Source organism: Gallus gallus, chromosome 10 (assembly GCF_016699485.2).
Source record: "Gallus gallus isolate bGalGal1 chromosome 10, bGalGal1.mat.broiler.GRCg7b, whole genome shotgun sequence".
In the NCBI taxonomy this organism is placed as follows: Eukaryota; Metazoa; Chordata; class Aves; order Galliformes; family Phasianidae; genus Gallus; species Gallus gallus.
In genome coordinates, this window is record NC_052541.1 from 17,497,940 (window position 1) to 17,524,805 (window position 26,866).

Sequence of the window (26,866 nt, forward strand, 5' to 3'; positions counted from 1 at the left end):
AAGGGCTCTGTGCTTGGTCTGAAAGAGGGGACCCTTGGTGGTGGTGCAGTGGCCCTCCAGCACCATTGAGAAGAGCTTTGCTGGGAGAGCTGAAGGGCTGTTCTGACAGGAAGCGCTGCTTTACCAACCCTGTAACCCTACATGGGAAGTTTCACAAGGGATTCAATGGCGACAGCTCAGGGTTAAGTAATAGTGAATTAGGATGTGTTTGAAATTGGCTGTCTCCCTGGGACAGTGTCTTCTTGTGGCATCACCTGAGTCTGCTGCAGCAGTGTGGGAGCAAGGAGGAGCAGGAGGATATCTGGGATGCATGCAGAGCATTGAGACCTGCAAAGCATGCTGGCTGCTTGAGCTTCTGTACAGCAAGCACTGCGGGCTCCCTGTTTTTCTTCCTGCTTGTTAAGCTGTGAGTTAATTTGAGTCCAAAAAGTGAATTGAAAGTATTCTTACAAGCAAAAAAACACAACAACAGGGGGAGGGTGTGTGGGCAAAAAATAGATCAGGTATTGATGTGAGCTGGCCTTACTAATGCCCTGCAGAAGGAGAAGTAGGAAATGCTGTGCAGGAATAGGAAGTGTGCTGGTGAAGTGGCAATAGGCTTGTATTTTTAAACACATTTAAATACACACTTCATACAGAAGTGGTGAAATCTCACATGGGACCAAACGCTGACGTGGAAGGGCAGCCTGCAGCTGAAAGCTCGTGCGGTGCAGCCTGCTCTGCTACCAGCCTGCAGCACAGCCACGTGTCACACCAAAATGGCAGGGAATGCAGGGATGTGTACAACAAGGTGCCCAATTTAAGACGCTCTGAGCTGATTTTTCAGCATCCGGATGCTGTTCTTCAGGAACATCCCCCAGAAGATGTTCCTTGTTTTGAGTCAGGGGGATGTGAAGGAGCACTGAGTGGTGGCAGCTCCGGGTTTCTCCCAGTGAGTGCTGTGACTTCAGGGCTGCAGCAAGAAGGGAAGCGCTGCTGGGAACGCCAGTGGTGTGGCACAGACCTTGGGAAGCCAGCTGGGCAGAGTCCAGCCTGAGAGCCAGCTTGAGTTACAGGCAGTAGTGGAACACTGATCTTTATCTGAGCTATGCGTGGCTTTATCTGTTTCTTTACAGCTTTATTTTTCCAACTTCCAGTTAAAATTTACCGTCTGTGTGCTACACTGACATGGAGCTGAAGACAGCTCTGTCAAAACGCCAAGGAAAGAAGCACAGATAGGGTGATAAGGGAAGAAAATCCCTTTGCACTTAGAACCTGTGCACAGGAGCTCCCTATCCGTGGCTGTGTTGCTCTCAGGTGAAGTTGGCACTGTGGTCATGGCCTGAGCTGTTGTGTTCTGTTTCAGTGGGAAAAAGCAATTGATAGCGTTCACACCGACTCAGTCTTTACCAGGCCTGTAATTGATTTATTGTTTTGCCAGTGATGCTGCAGGTAATTTTATACTTGCATTAAAGAAAGTGCTGTGATTGTTTCTTTTTTTTTTTTTTTCTTTCATCCTCTCTGAAGCCTTCGGGGGCCTTATCTAAAACCCATTAAGTCTCTGTGCTGATACAACTGGCTCTGGGCCCGACCTGCAGGAATCCTCAGAGCATTAAGGCTGCGGTTTGTTTGATTTCCATCTCTGTGATCAATAATGGGGCTGCCAGGGCTGTGCGTGGCAGAAGGCAGCTCACAGAGGGAATGTCTGCACGGTAGATGAGGGTGTCGGGGGATGGGTTTGATGCCAGTGAGCTCTCAGTCTGATGTATAGATGAGTTCTGTCCTTTATTAGGTCCCATCCTGGATTTTAAATGGAGTTCATAGAATCATAGAATGGCTTGGGTTGGACGGGACCTCAAGGATCATCAAGCACCACCTCCCTGCAGCATGCAGGGCCGCCAGCTTCCATATCTAATATCAGACCAGGCTGCCCAGGGCCCCATCCAACCTGGCCTTGAACACCTCCAGGGACAGGGCATCCACAGCCACTCTAGGCAGCCTCTTAGGGTTAGGAGTGATGTTAGGAGTTAGGCTGATATTTAATTTCCTTCCTTAATCACAGTCTGTATGCTCATTAATAGGCCAGCAATTGCTTCTTTGCATGGTTATGTAGAACCACAGCAGAGCCCTTTCATCCGGGTGCTGGTTATGGCGCATCATAACCATGTGCCCGTGAAGACCTTTCCCCTTCAAACAGCCCTCTTGCAGTCAGAGGGGATCTGTGGGGGGAGCTGCAGAGTGGTTTAAATTGCTCTGTAGTGCTCCAAATGTGGCAAGCATGAAGGCTGGCATTTCAGGCACCGCTGGGACAGCTCTGTCCCGCTCTATCCGCTGCTCCGTTTCTGTGCGTGGCTGAAAATCATGGAAAAAGAACGAACTGAAGCAGTGATTCAAAGGAGAAGTCGGGATAAATTTAGCTCAAATATTCTCGGTATGTTTGTGGTCGCTGTGGAAATTACATCATTGCTTGTTTTAATGATCAGAATATCGCTTGGAAAGCTGGCACGGCTACCCAGGAGGAGCTTAGCAGGCAATCTTTTAAATGCATTTCTGCCTTTGGAACTGCCCCACCTGCGTTTAGTTGGCTTGGAGGTTGTTCGTTGTATTCCCACCTTGGGCAAGGAGTGGTTTGGCTGCAGGTTATTGCAGCTTCACCAGAAAGCTGCCACACTCTGCAGTGTGATCATCTGCTTCACGCTGAAATCCCATCTAGGGAGCAAGACCCAAAAGGAGTGCTGATAATTGCTGAAGACCAAACCTCCTCCACAGCCGGCCTGCACGTCTTCCGTCTTTCACATCAAAGAGCCTTTGAAAAGCTTTTATTTTTGCATCAAACGGGAGCGTTTTAATTTATTTTTTAAGCACTAATGGACAGGAGCACTTTTCAGATCTCAGATGTAGCTTGCAAAACAAAAAAGCCATCCCTCCTTAGGTTGGCTTGTAATCACAGTCACAGTTCTCCAGTGCACTGCATCTGGGATCTGTCACACAATGACAGAGCAAGAGCTATTAAGTAAAAGTAATTTGGGCAAGGCTCTCCAGTGCTGTGGGTCTGAGTTCCCCACGTGTTGAGGGGAAGGGAGTGAAACATCCTCACCTGGTTCTGCCCTCTCTGCTTTGGAGCAGCCATCTGAAATGCTGTGAACTGCAGCAGGTTCACAGCACTGCCTTCATTTGAGCGCAGTATCTTGGCTGTCCTCCACTGAAACAAGAGCTGACGTTCCCAGAAGGGAAGACAAGAGGGCAATATTTCCCCTTTCCCCCTCTCTCTGCTAATGCAGGCACTTCTGCCACTCTGGGGTTTTGCCACTGGCCATGGAAGAGGCTTTTTTTGGTAGCCCCTGTTAAATTTTTGGCAGCACATCATCACACAGCCTGACTCGCAACCAGCACTGCTTTGGCCGACAGCAGAGACCCTTTCATCAAAACCCTCTCCTCTGTTCCAGACACAGCTGCTAAAGTAATATTCCCTCCTCAATATTTTCTCTGGGAAGCCTTTGAGGATCTGCTCTTGCTCACATGGAAGCCGATGGAAGTGCTCACAGCAAGTCCAATAGAAGCTGGAGCACAGCCTCGCTTTCTCACTTTTTCTTTCTTTCTTTTCTGTTCCAGAGTATCACATTCATATCATTTCTCTGGTGTCCTTCCCAGCTCTGCTGTTGCCTGTTCATCTCTCTTGATGCCAGCCATATCCCATGCAATGATTGTACTTCCAGTTAAGCTAATCTGGAGTTGTTGTCTTCATGATGAGAAGTGGGGGCAGCAAAGAGTGAAGTGCTTAATTAGATAACAGTTAAATAAGCACAATAAATCATGCACTGACCTTGGATCTCGCTGTGTGGGGTATTTCCCTCCTCCGTTATCGTTCAAGGACTCTTCCCTCAGATATGTCTGTGTTCTCCCAGATCTATCAGCTAGTTTAATGAACGCCCTTCCTTCCCACCAAGTTCCCTCCAAGCAGTCTTCATTATGCCCATCAGTGCCTGATGGCCGGGTTGATGCATGAAGGAGGAAGTTTTTCACCCAGAGGGTGGTGACGCACTGAACAGGTTGCCCAAGGAGGCTGTGGATGCCCCATCCCTGCAGGCATTCAAGGCCAGGGTGGATGTGGCTCTGGGCAGCCCGGTCTGGTGGTTGGCGACCCTGCACATAGCAGGGGGTTGGAACTGAATGATCATTGTGGTCCTTTTCAACCCAGGCCATTCTATGACTCTATGATGATTCTATGAATTCAGAACGCGGCTGTAGAACAGGCAGGGCTGAGGGCCCATGTCCTGCTGTCACCCTCCTCAACCTTATGCAAGGCATATTTTCAATGAGTTACTCATCTGTTCCTTTTGCTTTTTCTAGAGGACTGTTCCAAAGCCTCATTTCTCCAACTCTTCATACTTTCTTCTAATTGGCAGCTGAAATGTATTCATACCCTGCACACAAATAGCTCTCCTCCTTCCCTGATGTCTCCCAATCGGTGTACTTATAAACGGTGCTTCCATCTCTACCCAGCCTTCATTTTTCCATCTTCAACCAACCAAGCTCATTTCATTTGTACTCTTGTAATTAGGCAGGCTGCTTCTCTGATTAATCTTCTTAACCTCTTCAGATTCCCCTAGAATGTGATAAACTGCAGTTGTGCAAAATATTTTTACGTATCTTTTTAATGTTGCTATTCCTTTTCTCCTCCTTTCAGGCCAGTCTTTCCAAAATCTTCAAATATGCAGGTTCTGTAAGAGACCATGCAGGTGGCAGCAGCTGCCCAGGACCTCTGTCATGTGATGGAGGGATGGAGAATTGGGCTTGCTGATGGGGCCCAGGGGGTCAGAATGGAGCAGCGATTTGCTCCATCCTACCACTGTCATCGTTGTTCTCTCACCACTATTCTTTTTAGACGAATGTTGAGCAAATGAGTTGTCTGAAAGCAAGAAAGCGGTCGCGCATGGGAGTTTTTCCATTCTGATGAAGGTTTCAAAAGGAGCCAAAGTTATCTGTGAAAATGTACTTTGTGAAGTTGCAAGTGGGAATTCCATCCTGGTATGGTTTCATGGTTATATTATTTGATGTAGCTGGACAGCAGTGGCCTTGCTGGAGATACCTTTCGTGATTTAATGTTCCTCTCTTCCCAGCCATGCCTGAAAATGGACACAAGGGAAATCCAAAAGCATAGTTCTACTTCTGCATGCTTCATGTCTATCTTCCAGTTTAGAGTTTGGAACGGAAGAGTGGCATAGCTGGCCTTGCATGCAAAAGCATACATTGGAACGACTCAGGCTGCAGGACTGGAACCTACAGCTGGGGCCAGAAGACGAAAATAGAAACTTTCACTTAGAGTTGAGTCATTTGTGTTTTCGACACGGCGCTCATCACTTTGCCACGAATGCTTTGAGCACTCCTCCTGTTAGAAGGGACACGTGGAGCTGGTGAGGCCTGGCATCTGTCCTCAGGTGGGAGGGCAATGCCGTGGTCCTCGCTGATGAGGGAATGCCTGGTTCCCTTTGGTGAATCATCACCATAGTGCAGAGCTGATCAGTGCAGGAGGGTTTGCTCCAGCAGTCATACCCCAGTGTTTGTTTCGTTGTGTTCTTGTCCAGCTCAATTCCGTGCCCTTCGCTTTCTATAGCCCCTTTTCTACGTCAGAGAAACAGAAATAGCCATTTCATCAGAAATTCCTAGACAAAGCAAATGATTTCCAGAACCATGGGGATCTGGGAGGCACATGCACAGATGCAGGAACCTGCTCACATCTGGCAGAGCTCTTCACACAGCCATTTGTCTCAGTGTTGATAGTAGTTGGGGTGTTTCTGTCCCTATTGTCACCCTGGATGATGAAGAAGTGTTTGTATAAATGCATAGCCGGAGCTTTCCGAGGTATCTTTGTTCATAACTCCGTTCTGGAGCCCTGAAAGAGGCAGCAGCTCAGAGCATTTTTCTGCCCAGGACTTAATTTTTTCCTTCCAGATTTGCATGAGCAACTGTTGGTTTTTTTTTTGTTTTTTTTTTTTCCTTGCAGGTTAAGAGTTGTTCTAAATAGATAATTTCCATTGGCTCTGTGATGATTAGTCACTGTGCATTGCTGTACCTGAAACTGTCAGCATGCCTTTTCCAAAATCCCATATGCTTGCTGGAAAATGTTTATTGCAGACCAGCACTTAGCGTGCATGGTGTTAGCACGCAGACTATTTTAAAATAGCACCAGATTACACAGGAGTAATGAAAAAGATCACCTCGGGACTGAACTGCTGTATTTGAAGCATCTTTGTGTGTTCGTTTCTGGTTCTTTGTAGGGTTGTGAGCTTCCTTTGGAAGTAGGGAGCGTTATGATAAGCCATGTTGTGGATGCAGGTTATATTTGTGCTGTACGCACCGTGTTTTGACTGGCTTGGCAAGCAGACCTTAGCGTAAGGCCATTTCTGTAATTAGCTTAAATTGTGGGAATTTGGGTGAAAACAAACCATGTAAAATGGGCAGAAAAAGTGTGTGTGTCGGGTTCCCTCCTTGTCCTGAGAAGCTGGTGTGTTTCACTCGCCAAGAGGAGATGTTAGTAATGGTCAGAAGGACGCAGCCCACTTCTGCCCTGGCATCTCCAGTGGGATGCTGGGCTTCCCAGCTGAACCAACTTGTTCCCCATCAGGCCCATTCACCATCACTTTCCCCCCTTATCTCCTCACAGGGACTTCTATAAGTGGTTCTGACCGCTTTTTAACCCTGCTGGTTTTATTTTATATCAGAATTGATTGGAATATTCCCTTTTTTTTCCAAAATGTGAAAACGAGACAGAGTAGATCACAGGCTTTTTGCTACAGCCCCTCCTTGGCATGGCTCTGGGCCAGGTGTTGGCTGTGGGGCCGTGTGGGCAGGCAGGGGAACTGCCTTCTCTGCTGGGCCAGATCTTTTAAGAAATGAATGAATGAAACCTTTATGAATAAATAAGTAGGTAAACGCTGTTTTGATGCGTTAGCAGATTGGACAAGGAACGCTAAAGGCATCTGTGTTTTGTGAAGCATTTTGGCTGGCTTCGCTTGATTAAAAAAAAATATTAAAAAAATACAATATTATGTTAAATAGAAACAGGTTTAATTTTTTCTTCCTGGTTTGGGACGGGAATAATTTTCACCATCTCAGAAATTTCCGTAGGACTGAAAACCTTTTCCAACCCCATCTAATTGGAAAGCTCCATGTAGCACTGATCCCTCATCCTTTGAAATGAGCGGAGGCTTCCCATGGGCTCAGTTTGAGGTTCATTTTGTGGCTCTGGAATATTTCAGGGCAATGGGAGAGGTATCAGTGTGATGCAGAGACTCTGGTTCTGCACATCAGACGGACACCTCACCTCTGCCCCATTCTTTCCTCGCTCAAAAGTCAAAATGGCCAAAGGTGGAGCTGGTGGAGGTTAGCTGTGGCCATCTGCTGCTGTTGAGGAATTACTGTCTGAGCTCAGCCCGGAAAGGCAGCCTCCTGCCCACCCCCATCCCCAGCTCCTCGCTGAACCGGAGGCTTGGATTTCACTGTAATGGGGCATAGGGATGAAAATAACTGTCAAGGCTAAAATGCAGTGGTTAATTCAGACAAAGCAGCAGCCAGCCAGCCGACGGCGTGACGCACAGTGGCCACTGCAAGAGCTGTCAGTGCTGGAGCAGAGGTGGGTGGCTGACAGTCCAAGGAGTTAATAGCTTAATTGAGCATCGCTGAATGGGAGGCTGTGTTAAATCCATCATCTTGATTTGCTTCTGTCTCTGGGAATACCTGCACGAATTATGACAAGGTCAGTAGCAGTTTTAAAGTCTTTCTGTTATTGTAAGTCTGGATTGAAGTAAGGTAGCTTTCTTTCCAGTTTTATCCTGTGTTAAGCATCTCATTTATATCTTTCTCTGATAAATAGAAATATCAGTCACCCAAAACACCAGCCTTATCAAAGGAACTAATGTAGTACTTAGAAACTGTGAGGGGTTATGTGCCAAAGGCAGGAATGCAGTGATTTGGGACATAAAGGTAACGATAATCTGTATGTGTACTGCTCAGTTATGCAGCTCTGCTGATTCACAGCATCACCTGCAAGCCCTTTACCTCTTTACAGGTGATGGCCTATTGTAAATCTACAAATGTTAGGTCTTTCTTCCACCTGCTTTAATAACGAGGCCTGAGACTGGAGCTAACTGCATCCATCTCTAACATTGTCATGGTGCCTTTTATTATTAATTAGACCTCGTTTTGTTTCATTTCTTGCAGCTGGAGCAGCACAGTCTTCTGCATTTTTAAGTTGATGCTGCTGTAGTATTTGAATGGCAATAAAACAACACTGCTTTCTTATTGATAACCACTGTTTCCACTTTAATGTGTTTGATAGAAAATTAGTCTTAGCTTTTGTGAAAGGCTGTTTCTCCAAAGGCAAACTTAAAAACTACTCCTAAAGAGTTAATCACTGGACGTATTCTTGATTTCAGAGTTAGTTGCTGTAGTGCAGGCTGGTAAGTGATGTGGTGAGTAGATGAAGGATGTGCTTCTCATTTAAGTTAATCCCCTCGTTTTTCCTTTACAAACAGGGCTTGGTTTGCTTACAGAAATTAGTAGAAAGCAAGCAAAGAAGCTGTGGATCTATGGAGAATTTAAATAAATGAAGAGATGGGGACTGAATAGTAGAGAGTACACCCTGTAGTCTTATGTTCATGGAAATTCAGATGTGTTAGAGAAGTGAGCCCAAGTATTACACTTCAGTTCAAATCAGCTGCGTTTATCTGCTTCCCTGATGCAGCCTCGGAAGTAAGGAGGGTGCAGACTTGGGGCCATAGCTTTAAAGCATCCCATGCTAGTACAGGAGCTCTGATTTATGGCCAATTCAGCAAAAAATTAAAGGAAATCACAGTGGGTATGCAAGAGCTTCTGGAGTCTCTAGAAGCCTTTTATTAGGGAGTACCCAAGAAGTACTGATACAGTATCATAACTTACTATGCCATAAGAGTTGTCAAATATTAATGTAGACCCTACTGACCAAAGTGCAAAGCTGGTTCCTAAACCTGTGCAATCCAAGAGTTAGGAAGACCTTATTACAGCACATTCCATGATCAGTGCGAGCAGATCCTGTTTGGAAAGCCACAAAGTGCTCAGGGTAAAGAGCATGCAGTTCATGGGGTTAAAGGTGTAGGCAGAATTTCTTTGGATTTTAGCCCAGATTGTTGCTAAAAATGACTGATGCATATGCTGGTGAAATGTTATTCCCAACCTACGTGAGTGCAGTGCTGATGATAGTTCAGTCATGCGTCTTTTAGAAATAAAATGGTCCTTCCTCAGTAGAATGTACTTTTCCACTTTTTTCCCCCCTACTGATGAGTATAAATTAAGCTTATAAATCTTGCTGCTTCTTGTTTTTCATCTGTATGTCAGAAATCAATGTATTATTTCTAAAGGCACCAGAAAGTCCTCTGCGAAGTGGGTGATTTGGTTCACAAGATGCTTAGCTTTGCAGCGGTTGGCTTCTGTGCTTTTTGGGAAGCTAAGAATGGTTGGCCAACCTTCTTTTACTCAGTGTTTGAAAGCTGCAGTTAACTTCTACAAAGCCACGTGGGTAGAGCTGTTGGTTGAGGGCAAGATTTCTGTCACTCTCTGACTCATCAGTTTTGCACTTTGCAAGCTTGGAATTAGTTCAATTGCAAGGCATTTTTTCATTGAAGATCTTTCATGCCTCTTTGCTTCAGGTCATAGGTGGGAGGTCAGTTTACTCTGCAGAATACAATCATAGGAGTCTTGATGACAGCTACATAACAAACATCAGTGATGAGCAGCACTATCTTTCTGCCAATAATACTTAACTGTATCAGTTTCAAACAGTAGAATTGCCCAGATCACTTAGATTTGACAAAGCTTTTATTGACATATTATTGCTCTGGGCTGCCTGGTCTAGTGGTTGGTGACCCTGCAAATAGCAGGGGGGTTGAAACTAGATGATCATTGTGGTCCTTTTCAACCCAGGCCATTCTATGATTCTATGACATTTACTTGCTGGACCTTCCTATGCGTCCTCACTAGTAAGTTTTGGTTAGATCAATAAAAAATTCTGATTTGCCTAAGACAAGGCAAACATTTCATGTTGGAACCAAAATATACTATCTTGAAGACTTTGCCAGCTAACTCTGAGATCACATAACCTCCATGGATCAGCCATTTGTGCCTGCAGAAGTGCCCAGAAGTTGGCCGTGGGTGATGACCAGCCCATGTTCTCCAAGCAGTGATGCTGTCAGTAGTTGTTATGACTACACCATCACACTGTAAAGGACTTAAAGAATTTTTGACGGGGCCAAAAGTGTAAGAGGAAGCATGATGCATCTGCCAAGTGTTTTCATGAAGCAGTCTTTGGGTAAAACAGAAGCGATCTTGGTATTAGGTTTAGCCCACTGAGTTCCTCCTTCCCTCAGTCACAATAGAAATGTCATCTCATTTCTTTAGCTTCAGTATAATTTCTTTGGTAATATACACTTCTTACTCACAAATTACTTCATGATGGGCATGTTTGGAAGAGAGGGTCAGAACCATGAAAAGTGAGTGCAGTGGAAAGTGCTAAGTCAAGGTTTGGAGCAGTGATTGAGCACCTGGTGGGAAGGCAGGGCCAACCCAGGGGAGCTCAGGTGTGTGCAATGGAAGGGCTCCACCCCTTCCCAGCCCTCATTTACGGGTTGGCAGTGTAGGTGAGGGTATCTCTCTGGAGATTCCTACACACCTGAGGTCTTCCAAAGGTAAGCAGATTTTTTTTCTGTTGTTTCTATGGCTGCTGCTTTTGGGCTTATTCTCGCAGCAGCCTAGGGCTTTGCTACCTGGATGTCGTTGATGTGCTTTCCATTGCATTACAGTGTTACAGCAAGCTTGTGATTGATGAAGCTTTGCTAATGCAATCCATGTTGCAGCTGGAGAAATGGGGTCCTCATGGTGCTCCCTGGCCCTGCTGGTTTGCTTGTCCTCAGTGCACGGTGGGGCTCTTTCAGAAAGAGAGCTGGAAAATGCTCCCACCAGAAGAGCTTATGTGGGAGGGGTGCCTGGAGACCTGTATAGTCAATGAAAAGGTGATGCTGGGACCTCCCAGATCCCAGAATGGCCTCTGACCGTGAGATGCTCACGTTTCTACTTTCTTTGGCTGTGGTTTATATAGAAAGAAAGATGGCCCTGCTGATTCTTTGTCAGAAGGGATGTGCCTGTGTGCTTGGGATTGGTTCTAGGCGTGGCTCGAGTGATAGTCTCCAAAATCAGGGTTCAGGCCAAAAGGAAATAGAACCAGTCCCTCATTTCAGCATTTATCTTTAGGAACTAGCTTAAAATTGTTGAGCTCTGCAGCACTTCCTGCTCAGCTCTCCAGCTGTTTTGGATCTATGATGTGAGGCATTCTTTCCTCCAAGGGGAATTCCAGTTCTTCTCTCCAGGCTCAGGATTTCATCACAGGCTGCTGAGTGCACTGAGGCTGAGTCTCAAAGTCACTGCAGTGTTTGCTTGCATCTTTTCTTTACTTAGACTAGTTCTGAATTGTTGGGTTGGAGAACACTTTTGCTTTTAAGTTCTCTTTTTCTGTCACGTTTAAACAGTTGCCTGCTTGGGAATCATTTACATTTCCTACTTTGTTGTCTTTTGAAAAAGAGAATTGAAACATAAACAAAATAATCAGAGGTCCATTGCAGGTCTGTTCCCTGGAGCAAATGCTGGATGATTTATTTTCCCACATACTCCCTTAAACTACAGAACTATGAGGCATTGAAGGCGCTGCACCCATTGCGTGAACTCCAGGCTGCTGTTTATTGTGCTGTAATTTAACATCGTGTCCATCTTCCTGCTCTCTGTCCTTCACACGTCCTGCATCATCTGAGCAAGGTTACTGATGTGGGCACATCTTAATGGCATGAATCTCTGGAGCTGTCTCCGATGTCTGGGTGATCTGAGCTCCATTTAAATAATTGATGAGAGCTGTTAGTCAGAATGTATCGGTGATTTCAGACTGCATTATTCAAAGGTATTTACTGACAGTTATGTGTTGGCCCTTCTTTTTCCAGGCTGCATTAAACTAGCCCCTGCGTGAGCGCCCCTGTTAACTCATAGAGATCTGTGGGCTTGAAGGTCTTGGTTTAACCAATTGTAAATAAGCAATAATGTTTTAGTAGGGGAAAAAAAAAAGGGAATATGAAATAGTCACTTTTCAAATGGAAATCGATTCTGTTCTCTGTCCTGCATGTATTTATTTGTGCTTCTCAGTGCAGTCAGGTTGACGTCTCCTCTCCAGGCTCACAGGCCCCTGTGCTGGGCACTGGGAGGATCCATGGGGAAGGATTTGCAGCCTCAGCATGCGAGTGAGAACAGGGGAAGCTGTGCCCAGGAGATCAGTGCCAGAATCAGGATTGGACCTGAGCATCTTGCTATTAACTTGGTGGCTTTCCTGCTGAAGTGTGCAGCTTTCCCCATCCTCATGGTCGGAGCAGGAGGACAATGTTTTCATGGCTGGCTCTATTAGCCACTGCAAGCATCTCTAATGGTTTGAAGCTTTTAATCTTTGACTTGTTAGAACTATTCTGGCTCCTAGCAGCATTAAAAAAAGACAAGTCTAGCCTAAGAGACTCGCCAAGACTGACCAAGGTAGCACTGGGCATCTTGTGTAATCTTTTGCTCTGTTTTCCCACAGTAAGATTTTTCAGTGTCTTTCACTGTAGCTGTATAAACCTCTGGAGGGAAGTGCTGGAGGAGTACAGCGGGGTTCTATTTTATAAGCTCTTCCCTCCTCGTGTTCCTGCACCAGAGGGCTGAGTGCATGGGCTGCAGTGGAGCATCCGTGTCTGTGTGAGCTCTCACACCTTCCTTTGGAAACCACCTCTGGGAGCAGCTGGGGAACTCACTGACCCTTTCAGTTTCATGTTCCTACTGGAAAGTACTGTGGCATACAATCCCTTTCCTATTCCAGACGACATAGTGTCAATTTTTTTTTTTCCTCTTTTTAAGAAATTGGATGTGGTAAATATTCCACTGAAAATAACTCGCCACTTTTGTATTGCCGGAACGCATTGGTGTTGCAGCTGTACATGAGTAATGGACAGGGGCTTCATGATGCTTCTCTCCTATTTTTGCTATAGGAACTGTGGGCATGGGTGGCAAACAGTCCACGGTCGGCGAAGTCTCCATAAGTCAGACGCCTGTGACAGAGAGCATTCAGGCTGCTTACAAAGCTGGAGACGCCGCTAAAGCCCAGGAGTTGATTAAGTTGTCGTGTGAGGAGGCTGCACTGCAGGTGGAAAAGGTAGGGTTGGCTCACTGCTCTTTCTCAAACCTTTTTGGCCTTGAAAGCGCTGATCAGAAAGATGAGACGAACCTCAGGGGAGAGCATGTGTAGCAACAGCATCAAGGGCTGGAACCACAGGGGAGAAATCCTATCCACATTGAAGCGAATGGTAGAGCTGAGGTCAGTATTGCACACCACACTGCCAGTTTGTTGGGTGTGTGTGGGTGTGTTGGCTTTGTCAGGTGCAGAGAGTCTTGGGCTTTTCTGTCTGCTCTCCAAATGCAAGCCAGCCCTGATTCAGAAGCTGTTTTCAAGTGGTAACACAGCACTGACCTCCAGCTAATGTGCCCTGCTTCTCAGGTGCATGTATAGCTTGATCTTTAAGGGATGTTCAGCACCTCATGTTGTCAGGATGCTGGTAGAAAGCAGGCAGAGCCCTTGCAAGCATTGCAAGCTGCTTTAGCGTGGAACCCATTCCTACGTTCAGTAAGTGCACAAAGTGCCTTCAGTGCTTTTGCACTGAAGTCATGCAGGAAAGAAAAAAGCAAAACCAGCAAATTAATCTAATTACTTAACACAGCAATAACAATTATAGTGACTTCTGGTGTTTATGATGTTCTCGGTTAACCACAGTGACAGTATGTACACAATTGCATGAGCACAAATAAATATATAGCTCTAGAAATGCTGTCTTTCTCTGCTTGCTCCCTTCACAGAGATGAAAAGAAAAATCAGAGAGTTTGTTTTGCTGTCTTTTCTTTACCAGTGTCAGCTTTTAGGTATTGCAGCAGCATATGGAGATCTGCAGGCAGTGAGGTATTTACTGAAGGAAGCATTAGTGGTGTTACCAACTGAACCTAATGATGACAACGCAGCTGTGGTGGCCACCTATTTTGGACATAAGGATGTTGTGAAAGAACTGCTGGATTCCCTGCGTGGTGAGACCATCGGATTGCCTCTCCCTTTCATTTGGTGTCTGTTTGCTATAGCTTCGAGCAGATATTTATTTCTATCCCATCCCTTGAAAGATGAGGGAACTCAGTCATGGGATGCAGTCATGGAGGGATCTAATCTCTGCTGTGTTTTAAGATAACTTTATCCATGGGAGAAAAATACATGAATAAAAACACTCCTTGTTTGCAAAGATGCCATTTAGGCAGTTCGTTCCCATCAGCCCTTGCAGCTGGATGATGTCCCACAACACAGAGAAATTGGGGGATTTTCAGGAAACAGCATCGTCCCACTCTGCTGATCCTGCAGGCATAGCAGTGCTGGGAGTGAGTGCAGCACAGCTGCCTGGTGGGCAGCAGCCTGGGTGCACAGCTGGTGGCACGTCCTGTGCTCTCCTCTTGGCGTTCTGATACAACATTCAGGAGGGTTCCTTATTTTGAGTTGTCACTCTGTTTAATTTGCATTTTATTTCTTAAATGATTTTGCAGCGGAGCAAAGCAATTTTCAGATGTAGACGCAATTTTTGAAATCAGGTGTGGGGGTGAAGAAGGGCATTGCTCTGAGCCTGGCCCAGGGGCTGTGTTTGGGTCACCCACTGCCCTTATCACTGCAGGCTTTGCAGCTGCCTCGCACAGGGACCCTCAGGGGGAGGGTTGTCTGTAGGTGCTCTATAACACCTGCAACTCTCAGAAGATGTTATGCAAAGCTTAGTTGTTGGAATGGGCTGCCTGGGGAGGTGGTGCAGTCACCGACCCCGGAGCATCAGGCCTTTTCACAGCCACTATTACTGGATGAATCTGGCACATTACAGGCCAATGGCATCAACTGAGTCAATGCCTTATCTTCTTGGTAGGTCCCAACACTTGCCAACAGCTCCTGAACTGGATGCTGGCCATCGCCTGCCAGCAGGGACATTTGGACATAGTGAAGCTCCTGGTCCGTGCGTACAGTGCTGACCCCGAGAGCTGTGCAGTCAGGAGGAATGAGTTTCCAGTTCTGATACGGTTGCCTCTGTATGCTGCTATAAAGGCAGGTATGTATTTGCACGCCTCAAAGCTTTATCCCTTTTCTGCAAAGTCTTTCAAGGAATAGGCTGAGTTGTTCCAACCTGGGAACACTATTAGTGTGGGCTGGCTCGTCTGGGATTGTTCTGGATTTCCAGCAAGATAAATTAAAACAGAATTGGCTCTGAGCTGTTTGACTTAGCCAAACTGAAATCAGGGCCTTTCTTAGTGAGGTTACTGCAAATGCTCTCACAGACTGAACTTTCCTCATTAATTTTAAACTCCTGGGGAAATGACCCTCCAAAAATAGGAAACTTTCAAGCAAAAGCGTTGCTGACATGGACACTGTGGCACACAGGCTTGATTTTTTTAGGTTGAATAATTTACACTTCAAAGCACAACTGTGTGTGTAATTTAACAAGATGGGGGTGGGGAGAAGAGGAGAAAAGAAATGGAGCTTGGGCTGATGTTTATATGGAGTGCCTTTGGAGTCTCATTTTGACTAAACCGAGTCCTGTCAGTGGAGGAAACGGTCTATATATTCAGTTCCCTTTTTGCACACCCCCATGTTTTTTTTTTTCAGAAGTGGTTATTTCCCAGGATTTCTGTTCAGCTCCTTGTTGATTTGTTTGCTTGAGGAGCAGAGAACAGACAATCTGCCTTTTCTCCACAGGGAATGAAGATGTGGCTGTGTTCTTACTGCGGAATGGGGCTTTCTTCTGTTCCTACATCCTGATGGACAGTCCTGAATCCAGCAAGCACCTTCTGAGGAAGTACTTCATCGAGACCAGCCCGCTACCAGGTAGTGCTCCAGCAAAAACAGTAAGTAGCCATTTATCTATCTGAAGAGATGTTCTTTTAGGGGAGCACCGTGTTCATAATTGATGTTTGTGCACCATGTGGCTGGTGGTGGTTCTTCTCAGCTGAGAGCCTTGTGGTTTGCCACCCATTTAGAGCACAAGGTGTGAAGGTGGCTGTCGTGTCTGTGCTGGATTGGAAGGTGTAAACCATTAGGGCACACCAGGATGCTGTGTGGCACCTTGCACTTGGCTGCTTTAACACTCATGTGTGAACCAGGCTTCTGCTGTGAAAAGGAATCACTGACTTTTGCTCCAAGTCTTGTGGAGAAATAAGCACTGCTGTAGGCTTCTCTGTGATCCCAGGTAAGTCGTTCATTAGGCTTCTGTGGTGTGTCCTGGTTATGAGTTCTGAGCTGCCAGGGGTGTTAGCATGGCTGTGTTAGCTGAGCGCATCAATCCTTCTCTTGCCCTGTGTCCCTTAGCTCAGATACAGCACATGCAGACAGGCTCGTGTGACTTTGGGTTAAGGGAAACTCCAGGAGTTAAGGGAAATTTTGGGATTGAGGTTCTGACTGCATCAATTCCCCTGCCATTTGAGTACCTGCTTGCTCAGCTCGTGGGGCTGTGGGGTGATTCTGCTTTATTGTCAAGTAAAACTAAGCAGAGAGATTCTCATAGCATTCCAAGCTTTTCTGTTCTCTCTTTTCCTGCCGACACTGTCTTGCTGGGTCCCAGACAGCACTGCAAATGGTAGGGACTACAGTCCACATATGTAACCTTGACTTAATTAACTCAATCATGAGATTTAGAGCCCTTCCTGTGTCATTCTAAGTTTTAATGACAGGTAGACAAAAGGAAGCTAAATCCTAGATGTTTCTGGACAGGAATTGATAAAACTGCATGCCTGTTTAGAAGGAAAGCAGAATCCTACTAACGAGATAATTCAGCTTGAATAAACTTCGGAATAAATGTTTGAGTCACAGGGGAGATATCTGTTTTCCATGTGAACTTGCTGGCAATATTTAACTTTGCTGCTGTAAAAAAATGACTCAGCCTTGCTCTTGTCACACCCTGAGCAAAGAAGTCTTAAAACATCAGCTAATTGCTAGAAGATCTTGGTCTGAAAAGAAGAAAGAATAAAAACCATTAAAGAAACAGTCACTCCGAAATCTGACCTCGATTCTTCTTCTGGTGGCTGTTTATTTGCAGGGTGTTGCAGATTGAGGCTTTTCTCTTTCAATTAGTTTTTTCAAACTGGCCCAAATTCAGGAAGGTTTGTCCTAGTTTGCCAGCAGAGCTCAGCTCTCTGGGAAGTGGCAGCCACGTACCTTTGTGATTTCTTTTAAAGTCAGACGTTAGTGGCAGTTGCAAACTGATAGAGCTCATAAATGTCAGTCTTTCCAAGTGAGCGCTGCGATGCGTTCTGCAGTGGGAGGAAGCAAAAGGATCACGCAGAGGCTGTGGTGTGCCTGGCAGCCAGCAGGATGGCAGCAGCCTCCTCTGGGAGCATTAGGCTCAAAAGGGCTCATCCTATCTGTGCTATCTCTGAGGGAAAACACTGCACGGTTGACCTCCAGTTGGTTTTGCAGCAGTACACACTACCAACTATGCATAAAATGTGGTTGGAGAGCCTTCCAGGCTGCTCGTGTTCTCTGTACGTTGCTGCCCTTCCTGATGCTAGAGGACATCTCATTTTTCTACTATTATTTTTCCCTGTTATACTTTTAACCCCATACCAAGCCACTGTCTTTCTAAACACACAGGAACAGGTTGCCCAAGGAGGCTGTGGATGCCCCATCCCTGGAGGCATTAAAGGCCAGGCTGGATGTGGCTCTGGGCAGCCTGGTCTGCTGGTTGTTGACCCTGCATATAGCAGGGGGTTGAAACTGGAAGATCATTGTGGTCCTTTTGAACCCAAGCCATTCTGTGATTCTAAACAGGGGAAGTGCTCCATTTTTACAGGAGCAGGTAGTAAATGCTGAACGTTCCCCCTGCAGTAAAACAGCTCCGTGCAGATTCCAGACTTTGATACGTGTGTTGTAAGCATGAGGATATTTAACTTTCCAGTGTGTGCAATGGTCGATTTTTTTGCTTTTCCATTACAGACTGGAAAAGAGCTTAAACTGCTGCATTTACCCAAGGGAGTGCTTTGCCAGGATTTTTGGCATAGAAGCATAGTGTGTGTGTGTGAGAGAGAGAACCTCTGATTTCTTGATCCATTGCCTGACTAATCTCAGTTACCGTCAATAAAGAAATCTGCAGCAGTTCCACTTGAGGTTCACAACAGCGTTATTGATGGAGGAATTAGATCACCACCCTCTGGATCTCCTGCCTGCAGCAAGAGTGAGATGGTGGTGGTGCACATGATGTCAGCTGGGAGAAATGCACAACAGCCTTTTTTAATCACCTTACCAAACAGCCTCAAATTGAAGTAAGCTTTTTGGGTTTTTTTTGTATTTGGAGTTCATTGTTTGCCCAAAAGCAGTGGGGTTTCTTGCTTCTGCACAGTTTCCCATCCCTTGCATCCCCTGACATCACTGCAGTAGAAGATTTCCATTCAGTTTTCAAGACTCAAATTGAGAGTTATTACTTTGGCAGGAGAGAGGAGTCTGCAGAGGTTTTTGGTCCTGCCTCATACGTTCAGGAGCCAAACAGTGTCCCTGTCTGCTTTGGGCATGGAGCCCACCAGCCAAACCAAGGAGGGCTGAGTTGATTCCTGGACTCTGCAGGTTCAGCATTGCAGCCCTTTGGCATCCGGAAGCTGGTGATGATGGTTGAGTTGGGGTGGAAATCCCCTCTCTTCATGGCATTGCTGCCAGGCTATCTTTCACGTAATTACATTTTCACCCCAGTGAGTGCAGAGCAGAGTGGATCCGTAATATTTTTCCACTGACATCACGATTCAGACACCATGGTTTGGTGTTCTGTCCCTAAGAAAGATGAAGGGGCTTGGCTGGTGCTCTAGTTTGCAGAGGCCACAGACACCAACCCCACAGCATATTGAATTTCATGATCTTGTCTGTGGTTTTAGGAGTTGCTATCTGAATTCTGCAGTTATCTTTCTATCATGTTAGGTGCCCTGAAGCCAGGGCTGCATTTTTGAAGTAAATGATACACGTAATCTAAATGCAAAGTAGAGATTAGTATCAGAGAAGCAGCCCCCTGATCCTGTTGGCACCCACAGGAAGCAAGCTATGTATCTTCATATTACTGCATTGGTTGGTCTGCTCAAGAGCAAGTTCTTTTTTGTGCTAAAATAAGAATGTGGGCCTGCATAGGGAGCATCATCTTGAAACGGGGCAGGAACTGAGAGAGGGGATAAACACAAACAGTTCTCTTTTTTTTTTAAAAAAAAAAAGTATTGTAGCTCTGTTGGGAGCAGATTGAGCAGAAAGGAGAAATGTGGCAGCTGGAAATGGCAGCTGGATGGAACATTCAGCCAGACTTTTGGCTGTAATTCTGCATTTTCTTGCTTTTTCATGTATAGGTGAACATGTGAATAGTTCAGGGGCTTGGATGCTCTGGTCGTGGATGTATATCCATGGTCATCTGCTGGTGATCACAGAACATAAGTGATGGTTCTGATAGAGAGAGTGGGATGAATCCACCTTCCTACAGCCCTCAGTGCTGTCAGCAGTTAAAACTCAGTTCCAATCCCTGTGTCTTGACCGTGGTGTGGGTAAATGGGAAGTCCCTTACTTGCTAGCCGTTGTTTTCAAGACCAGAGAGATGTCTGGAACCGCTGCCTAAAAGCTTGGATTTTCCCGTACTCATTGTGGTTTATCCCGCCTCCATCTTGGCTGGATCTCAGCATAGCTTTTGACAAAAACAGTCTGCATTCCTGGAAGGAGGAGAGCAGGATGGAGTGTGCTCTGCCAGCCGAGGTCAGTTGTTAAAAGTGGCAAATTCCCCATTAAAGCATCTCTCACATCCCCGAGTAAACTGCTTGTATTCTGCTTTCAGTACCTGGATCTCTTACACCTTCCTTCTAGCTGGAGTAAGTTCCTGGTGGCCTCAGCTGGGAGCTCAACCAGCTGAAAATTCTCTACAATAAGAAATAGAAGCAGTACAGGTGCTCTGAGCATGCTCCCGGGTGGCTGGACAGGCACCACTTGAGGTCTCTACAGTGTAGAACTGCTTTCTGCATTACGTGGACTAAGGGGCTGGCTGCTGTTTTCAATGCTTGGGGTAATTCAATACACAAGGAAAAACAAGTCAAGTGTCTCAGCACAAGTGTGCTCTTGCCAGTAAAGTTTCCTCATGGCAGAAAAGTATTCCAGTCTGTTAGCACCTTCCCTGCATCCCGCCTGAAGCATGGGGTAGTTAGAAATGGCTCTCTTTGCAGCATAAATCACACATGATTGCTGTCCAGGGATGTAAACATGCTCACTCCTGGGCTTTTACAGCTGAGAGAAAATGGCATACAGAATTTTAAGCAGGCTTTTGTAAGCAGGGAGCTGTTAAACATACAGACACGGATAATCTAACAGAGCAGAATTTGTTGGGTGTTGATGTAACACGGTAACTGCTGGAGTTGATTTCTCATGGTAGCTGGCTTGGTCTGTTTGGTATGGATGCCTTGCAGCATGGTGGTGAATGTAGCTTTGGATAAACAGCTTGTTCTCTGCCTTGGTTTCCCCAGTGATACCATGGGCACAGTATTTCCATTCGTATCTGTTGGGTCATCCTGAGGTCTCACTGTGGACCTTGGAGGAGCATTATGTCTTAGTAATATAGTAATCATTTTGATTTCTAAAAAGTACATCTTTTTACCTTTTATTCCATCCTCCTAAATGTTAAACCGAGCAGCCTCCATTACCTGGAGTTTTGAGTCGCAAGAAAGGATCTGCACTATACTTCTCTTTCCCTTTCCTTCTCCCTTTCCCAAATGTATTCCTTTTAATTTTAAATTTAGGGTTAAAAAAGCTTAAGAGTTAAATACTGGAAACTGAAAGCAAATTAAACTTGCTCTCGGGCCCTTGCTGCCTCCTGGTGGTGAATTAACAATCGCTTCATCGAGGCTTCCGTACTGGAGAGAGATGCCAAAAACACTGAGTTTGCAAACACATTTTGGGAACAACAGTGTGAATGGGAGTAGTTTGAAGCGTAGATCTTCCTGGAAGACAGTGGGAAGATTTTGTAAATGAAGGCTTGGTTTGTTTCCTGACATTGATGACCATTATGTGTTCATGGTTTCTCCTGTCTGAGCTGGAGACTGAAGTAAGTAGCTTTGCCTTTCACAACAACTTCTGTTTTTTTTTTTATTTCCATAAGGGGATAAAACAGCTTCCTCATCTAGCTGTCAAAAGCAGCAGAACATTACCTAGAAAGGAGGCAACTGCCAAAATCATACCTCTTGAAAACGTGCCTTGCTAAATAACATTCAGCAATCTTCTGTTGTTGAGAAGTGCCTCGCAATGGGACGTTTGCCTGTCCCAGGTGCTCCTTTGCAAAGCCTTACCCTGCCCCACTTGTTCTGGCCTGCTGTTGCTGGAAGTTTACAATGGAGGAACAGTGCCTGAGGATCTGTCTGTCGAGCTCTGGGTGGTTCCAGGCCACGGCAGCCCTTCTTTGTGGGGCACACCAGAGGCAGCGTATGGGCCAGGTCCCCTGCATGTGCTTGACTGTGGTCTTTGGAGTGAAGTCATTGAGCGACTGTTTAGCACAGGTTGCTGATATCCAGGCATGACTTCACCTCTGAGTCACTTTAATTCCTAGAAGCAGATTGGAAAGTGTGCAAAATGTTTACAGCCTGTGATGTGATCTGCCAGATTCCCAGTGGTGTAACAGACTGAGAGCAAGCAAGATTGTACTAATGTAAAATTTTACTCTTTTCTTGACATACGCAGGCTTTGTGTGTGAACTGGTCAAACCTCAAACTGCCCTGGGTGGATCTGGACTGGCTGATTGATATCTCCTGTCAGATAACAGAGCTTGATCTGTCTGCCAACTGCCTCGTCTCCCTTCCATCCGTGATCCCATGGGGCCTGATGAACCTGAGGAAGCTCAGCCTGGCTGACAATCAGCTGGCAGAGTTACCCAGCGTACAGTCATCCGATGAGATTATATGTACAAGGTGTGTGCTGGATGCCCACAGCAAACCGAGCCCTTACGGAGAGCAGGTGCAAGGTTGTTGCTGGTGTGAAAACTGCAGCTACGAAAAGCATATACAGAAGTTTCTTGGTTGCTTTTCTGCCTGTTGTAAAGTTGAACTTAAGATGTGCCCTTTTGCATTCTCAGCATTACCCAGATAGTTGTCAGGATGGTTGTAGGGAATTTCAGACCTCATTCCTCATTGTCTCATGCTGCTTCTGCTCCTCCCCAGTTTTGGTGAGCACCATTCCTCTAAGAGGAGAATCTCAGCCCTGAGCTGACCCAGATGGGTATTTGATATCTTGCATCAGTTAACCAAAGTGCTGTCGTTTCCCTGCCAGGGTTAATTCTCTAAATAGAGCTTTTTGCTTTGCTCCATGAGAATGCGTTCCAGCTGCTTTCATCCAGACCCAAAGCTGTCCTGATAAAATAGATGTCTATAGCAACAGGAGTCTTGCTAGCATTTTACTGATGCCTGACTGAGTGTCTTCTGTAATCACAGGTTACTTGAGGTCGATGTATCCAGCAACAAACTTTCTACTCTCCCTTCTGGATTCCTACATCTTAAAAACCTTAAAAAACTCAACGCTGCCAAAAACTATATGGAGAAGTTATTTGATGAGGAAAACAGTACGTACAGTCCCTTGTTGCACTTACGTTTCAAGGCCTGATCTGGGGAGGAGAACCCCAAACTGTTGTTATTGCAACTGAAAGCCAGTATTAGCAGCAGATGCTTAATGTCTCCCAAGTCTTTGTCCAAAGTACATGAAAAGGCCTGTTTATTTTTAATCACTCGCAATATCTTTTGGCTCTTATCTAGCAAGTATTCAGCATGTTGCTGGGTCAGAATGCTGTCATGCTTACACAAAGTCTGCAACGCTTTGTGTTTTCTAGCAACTAATTGGATTGGCTTAAGGAAGCTGCAGGAGTTTGACGTCTCTGACAACAGGTTGGTGGAACTTCCAACGGTTTTTCTGTACTGCTTCAAGTCCTTAAACATACTGAATGTTTCCCGAAATCAGCTGAAAGTGTTTCCAGACCCCTGGGCCTGCCCCTTGGTAAGTCATGCTGCTCTGTCAGAGGCTGTAAAAGCTGTTGAAACAGTGCAAAAAGTATGTATATATATATGGTGATGCTTATGAAGCTGTCAGATGCTTTAGGCTCAAGGGGTGTCCTGTTTCTGTAGGAGTGCCCCTGTGAGATTCAGTTTATGGGTTTTAGGGTAGGTCTTTCTGAGCTTCTGCCTCTTTCTGTAAATGTCGATGACATTGCTGGAAATCTTCTAGAAAAATGTCTTAGATTAATTTTCTTTGTAGTTCATTTGAGCTGAAGTGTTTTTAGGATTGCTTGTATTGAACGATTGGCCTTCGTCCAAAGTTAACTTTGCCCAAACCAATAGATAAAATGGGGAGTCTATGTCTGCACATCACTGATGCTCTTGTTATTATGGAAAAACATAATGACAAGACCCTACTGATGGTAGAACAGCATGCTTGAGTGAAGAGTTTATGGTTGAAAAGCCAATGGGTGTTACCTTCAAAACAACTTTTGAAGTATTTTCTTTCCCAACAAAGAGTTTGATCGTTAGTTACGTGAATGCACCTCCTAAGCAAATAATGTGTGCCTACATGCACGGTAATTTATTTAGATCAAAATAAATCTGAATAATCTGAAGAAATCATCTGGAATTAATGTATAATTGACAGCTGACCTTATTTTTTTTAAGAGATAACTACTATTATTTGGGTGTTTTTTCTTTTATGTTTTCCAGAAATGTTGCAAAGCATCCAGAAACTTGCTGGAATCCCTACCTGACACATTCACTGTTTTCTGGAAAAATCACCTCAGAGAAGTGGATTTTTCTGAGAATTCACTAAAAGAAGTTCCACCAGGGCTCTTTCAGCTTGAAGTAAGTATCACTTCTTCCCACCTTTGCAAACTGCATGCTTGAATGCCCTTGGTGAAGCTGGTTGGCATCTCTTATCTTTGGTCTTGTGCAAATAAAATAATTCTTCCCATCAGAGCTCACAGTGTCAGAATTCTTCAGAATTTGTGGCTTTGCAGAGTTTTAAACTTGAAACAAAGCAGAACTTGGGGGTTTCCTTCAAGGTTCCCTTCTAGCCTGTAGATGGCTATGTAGGGCGTGTAGATAGGAACAGGTTATTATTTGTGCGGAAGTTTGGCCTCCGTGGGAGTGATGCAGAAGTGATGGTTTCTGTCCATGTCCAGTTTGGACCTTGGCAGTCTGCTGCAAAGGTACCTCTTGCTCTAGCCCAGAAGAGGGCTGAGGATCATTTGCTCCCTCAGTTGTTCTTGTGCTTGCTTTCTGGTAACCATTTGTTTTCTATTGGTATTTCTCCTGGAATTGAATGAATCTTATGGGCTGTTGTCTCCAAAAGTTTTCTTTATGCATTAAAATAAGTCCAGTAACTGGGAACTTCGTTCCAAGCCTAGTTAACTTTTCTCCCTGGCTGGAATTGTTCAGGTAAGGTGCTGGTCAGCTTCTCCACATCATGAGCTGGCTGAGGCAGCCTGATCTGGATGCTGTAGTTCCTTGTCTCTGACCTAACGTGCCAGAGGCCTCTTTGTGTGCTGTGGCAGCACGTTGGAAGGAAGCTCACTTCTAGAAGCACTCGTTCACTTCTTGGAAGGCAGCAAAAATGAAGAAGTTAAAGATGAGAGAGAAGAGGCAATTGCAGAACAAGGACTGGCAATCTCCAAAGTTACAGTCATGAAGAGTCACAGCTAGTTAGAAGTAACTATCTTCCCCCTATGGAGAATCACATAAAGTATTGCATAGGTTCTCAGCAGGCTTTTAGATCTCCCAGAGAGTGGCCTTTGTCAGCGTTTGTGAGAGATGTGTAGCAGGGATACAGCTGGCTGAAAACAGAGCGTTGCAGCTAGGCCACGCAGAACAAAGTCTGTGCTAATTCTGGACCGCGTGGCCTGCTTTTCCTCCAGCCCCTGCTCAGGGATATTTTGGGAGAGGAGTCTGAAGCTTTGTCATGGAGCAGCCCCCTGCTGACCCTTGGAGAGAGCTCTGCACTGGGCGCCAAGGGAGGATTGGGCCTTCCTTCCAATGGCAGGCTTGAGCCAGCAGAAAGCTAGTGATGATAAAAGCCTTGGCTGTGAGGACACGAGGACAGTGAGGGTTTTACAAGTTTGCACGGTTCACCAACTCTTTCCTCTGGTGGTTCCCTCGGCATGTTTGCAGTTTTCTGTTTCCCTTTGCCTTCCCCAGGTCCCAGCAAGGCCCAGTGCTGCCCCTCTCGTGTCACTAGAGGGAGCATGTTGCATGGCATTTGCCACTGCGGGGCTGCTGGGTGTCCATCTTTATGTCACATGGATACCTCCTCTTTTTCCATTTGAGGAAGAGGGATGGCCAAGAGACTGGCTTAGTGAGACACTGTTAATCCTCCTTAATGGAAAGGATCGTAAACCTTTTATATTGTGTGGGGTGCATAAAACATTTAACACACTTGAAGCCTAAGGCTCTGCTAGTAAAACAGGATTTCCATCGGGTATAATTTGTTAATACTGCTGTAGTTATGGCACGAGATAGTTTAGTCTGCTTATCTACGTTTTCATAGGAGCCCTTGTAGAATAAACCTGGCAGGGAATTCTGCATAGATATATGCTAACAAAGCAGTTACAAGCTTCCCTTGTGTGAAATAGTTTACATTTTTCATCTTCTACAACAGATATAAGCCCACTCTGGCGTGAGCTTGCACTCACATGTCCTTACGTGGCCTACTACATCTGTAGATCATACTGTTCTGTTCCATTTGTAATAAGTTCCTTACTATGAACAAATGCTCTCCTAAATGGTTTGTTTCCAATTGAATCTGTCAGCAAGTAGACCAATAATCTCTCAAAACTAACATTGGCATTGCTTTGCACGAAAGATAAACTTACTGGAGATGATGATTTTGCATGCTAGGCATGCTGGACAGGGTGTTCCAATGAAAAAAGGTGTACATCGTGTTTGGGTTCTTAAATGTCATGCTGAAAAAACTCTTTCTGTGTGTTTGGGATACTTCTTGTCTTCTAACTGCAAGCTATTTTTTTAGGCTTTGGTGTCCCTGAAGTTGCTGGGAAATCACTTAACTACGTTACCTTCACAAGATAAGTGGAATTGCAAGCAGCTTAAATCGCTGGATCTTTCGAAAAACCAGCTTGGGAAGTAAGTGTTGGTTGCTTTAAAAAACATCTAAGAAAACAAAAGCTGAAGAAATAACAGCAAAGCTGATCCTTCTTGTAATGCAGAGAGTGTCAGTAGTGAATTAATTACCTGCACAGAAGGCATTGATATCTGCATACCATGTCTCTAAGTACATTGTGTGTCTGTGACAGTGATGAATTATCCGTTACTGCTTCTTTGGGCACTTAGCACACTATATCATTTATTAAATGGATAGATTACTGATAATGGCAGTTTAATTTCAGAGCATGAAAAAATTTATTTAACCCTGTGTATGGTTCATCACTGCGAATTCCAGTTTGTGGGGAGCGTATCCTAACCGTGATCCATCTGGCTAGAGTGTAGCATGCAGTTAGCGTGGGAGTGTTGTTTTGGAAAAGATGAAAAATCTTTGTTTTTTACATGGAAGTGTAACCAGCTGCAAGTTTATAGAGAGTAGTGACGTTAATAAGGTCACCCAATATAAAGGTGATATTCTTCTATTTAGCAGTTGCAGCAGGGATGTTTAACATAGAGACTTAAGAGTCCCCTGTCTTCTCCAGAACTGCACTTAACTGTGTCATACTTTAATCTTCTCATCTGGGAGACTGCCCAGCAAGTTTTCTGG

The 26,866-nt window shown here is 45.3% G+C and overlaps 1 protein-coding gene across 7 annotated transcripts in view; it reads left to right on the top strand.

Moving 5' to 3' along the window:
- LRRK1 (leucine rich repeat kinase 1) overlaps positions 1–26,866 on the top strand; it is a 68,184-nt gene that overhangs the window by 5,662 nt on the left and 35,656 nt on the right. For all 7 annotated transcript variants that reach the window (XM_040706366.2, XM_040706368.2, XM_040706367.2 and 4 more), the window contains 9 exons: positions 13,065–13,228; positions 13,977–14,148; positions 15,015–15,194; positions 15,839–15,987; positions 21,815–22,041; positions 22,561–22,688; positions 22,953–23,116; positions 23,830–23,967; positions 26,129–26,241. In XM_040706366.2, the coding sequence (XP_040562300.1) occupies positions 13,065–13,228; positions 13,977–14,148; positions 15,015–15,194; positions 15,839–15,987; positions 21,815–22,041; positions 22,561–22,688; positions 22,953–23,116; positions 23,830–23,967; positions 26,129–26,241 (1,435 nt within the window). The remainder of the gene's footprint in view (positions 1–13,064; positions 13,229–13,976; positions 14,149–15,014; positions 15,195–15,838; positions 15,988–21,814; positions 22,042–22,560; positions 22,689–22,952; positions 23,117–23,829; positions 23,968–26,128; positions 26,242–26,866) is intronic.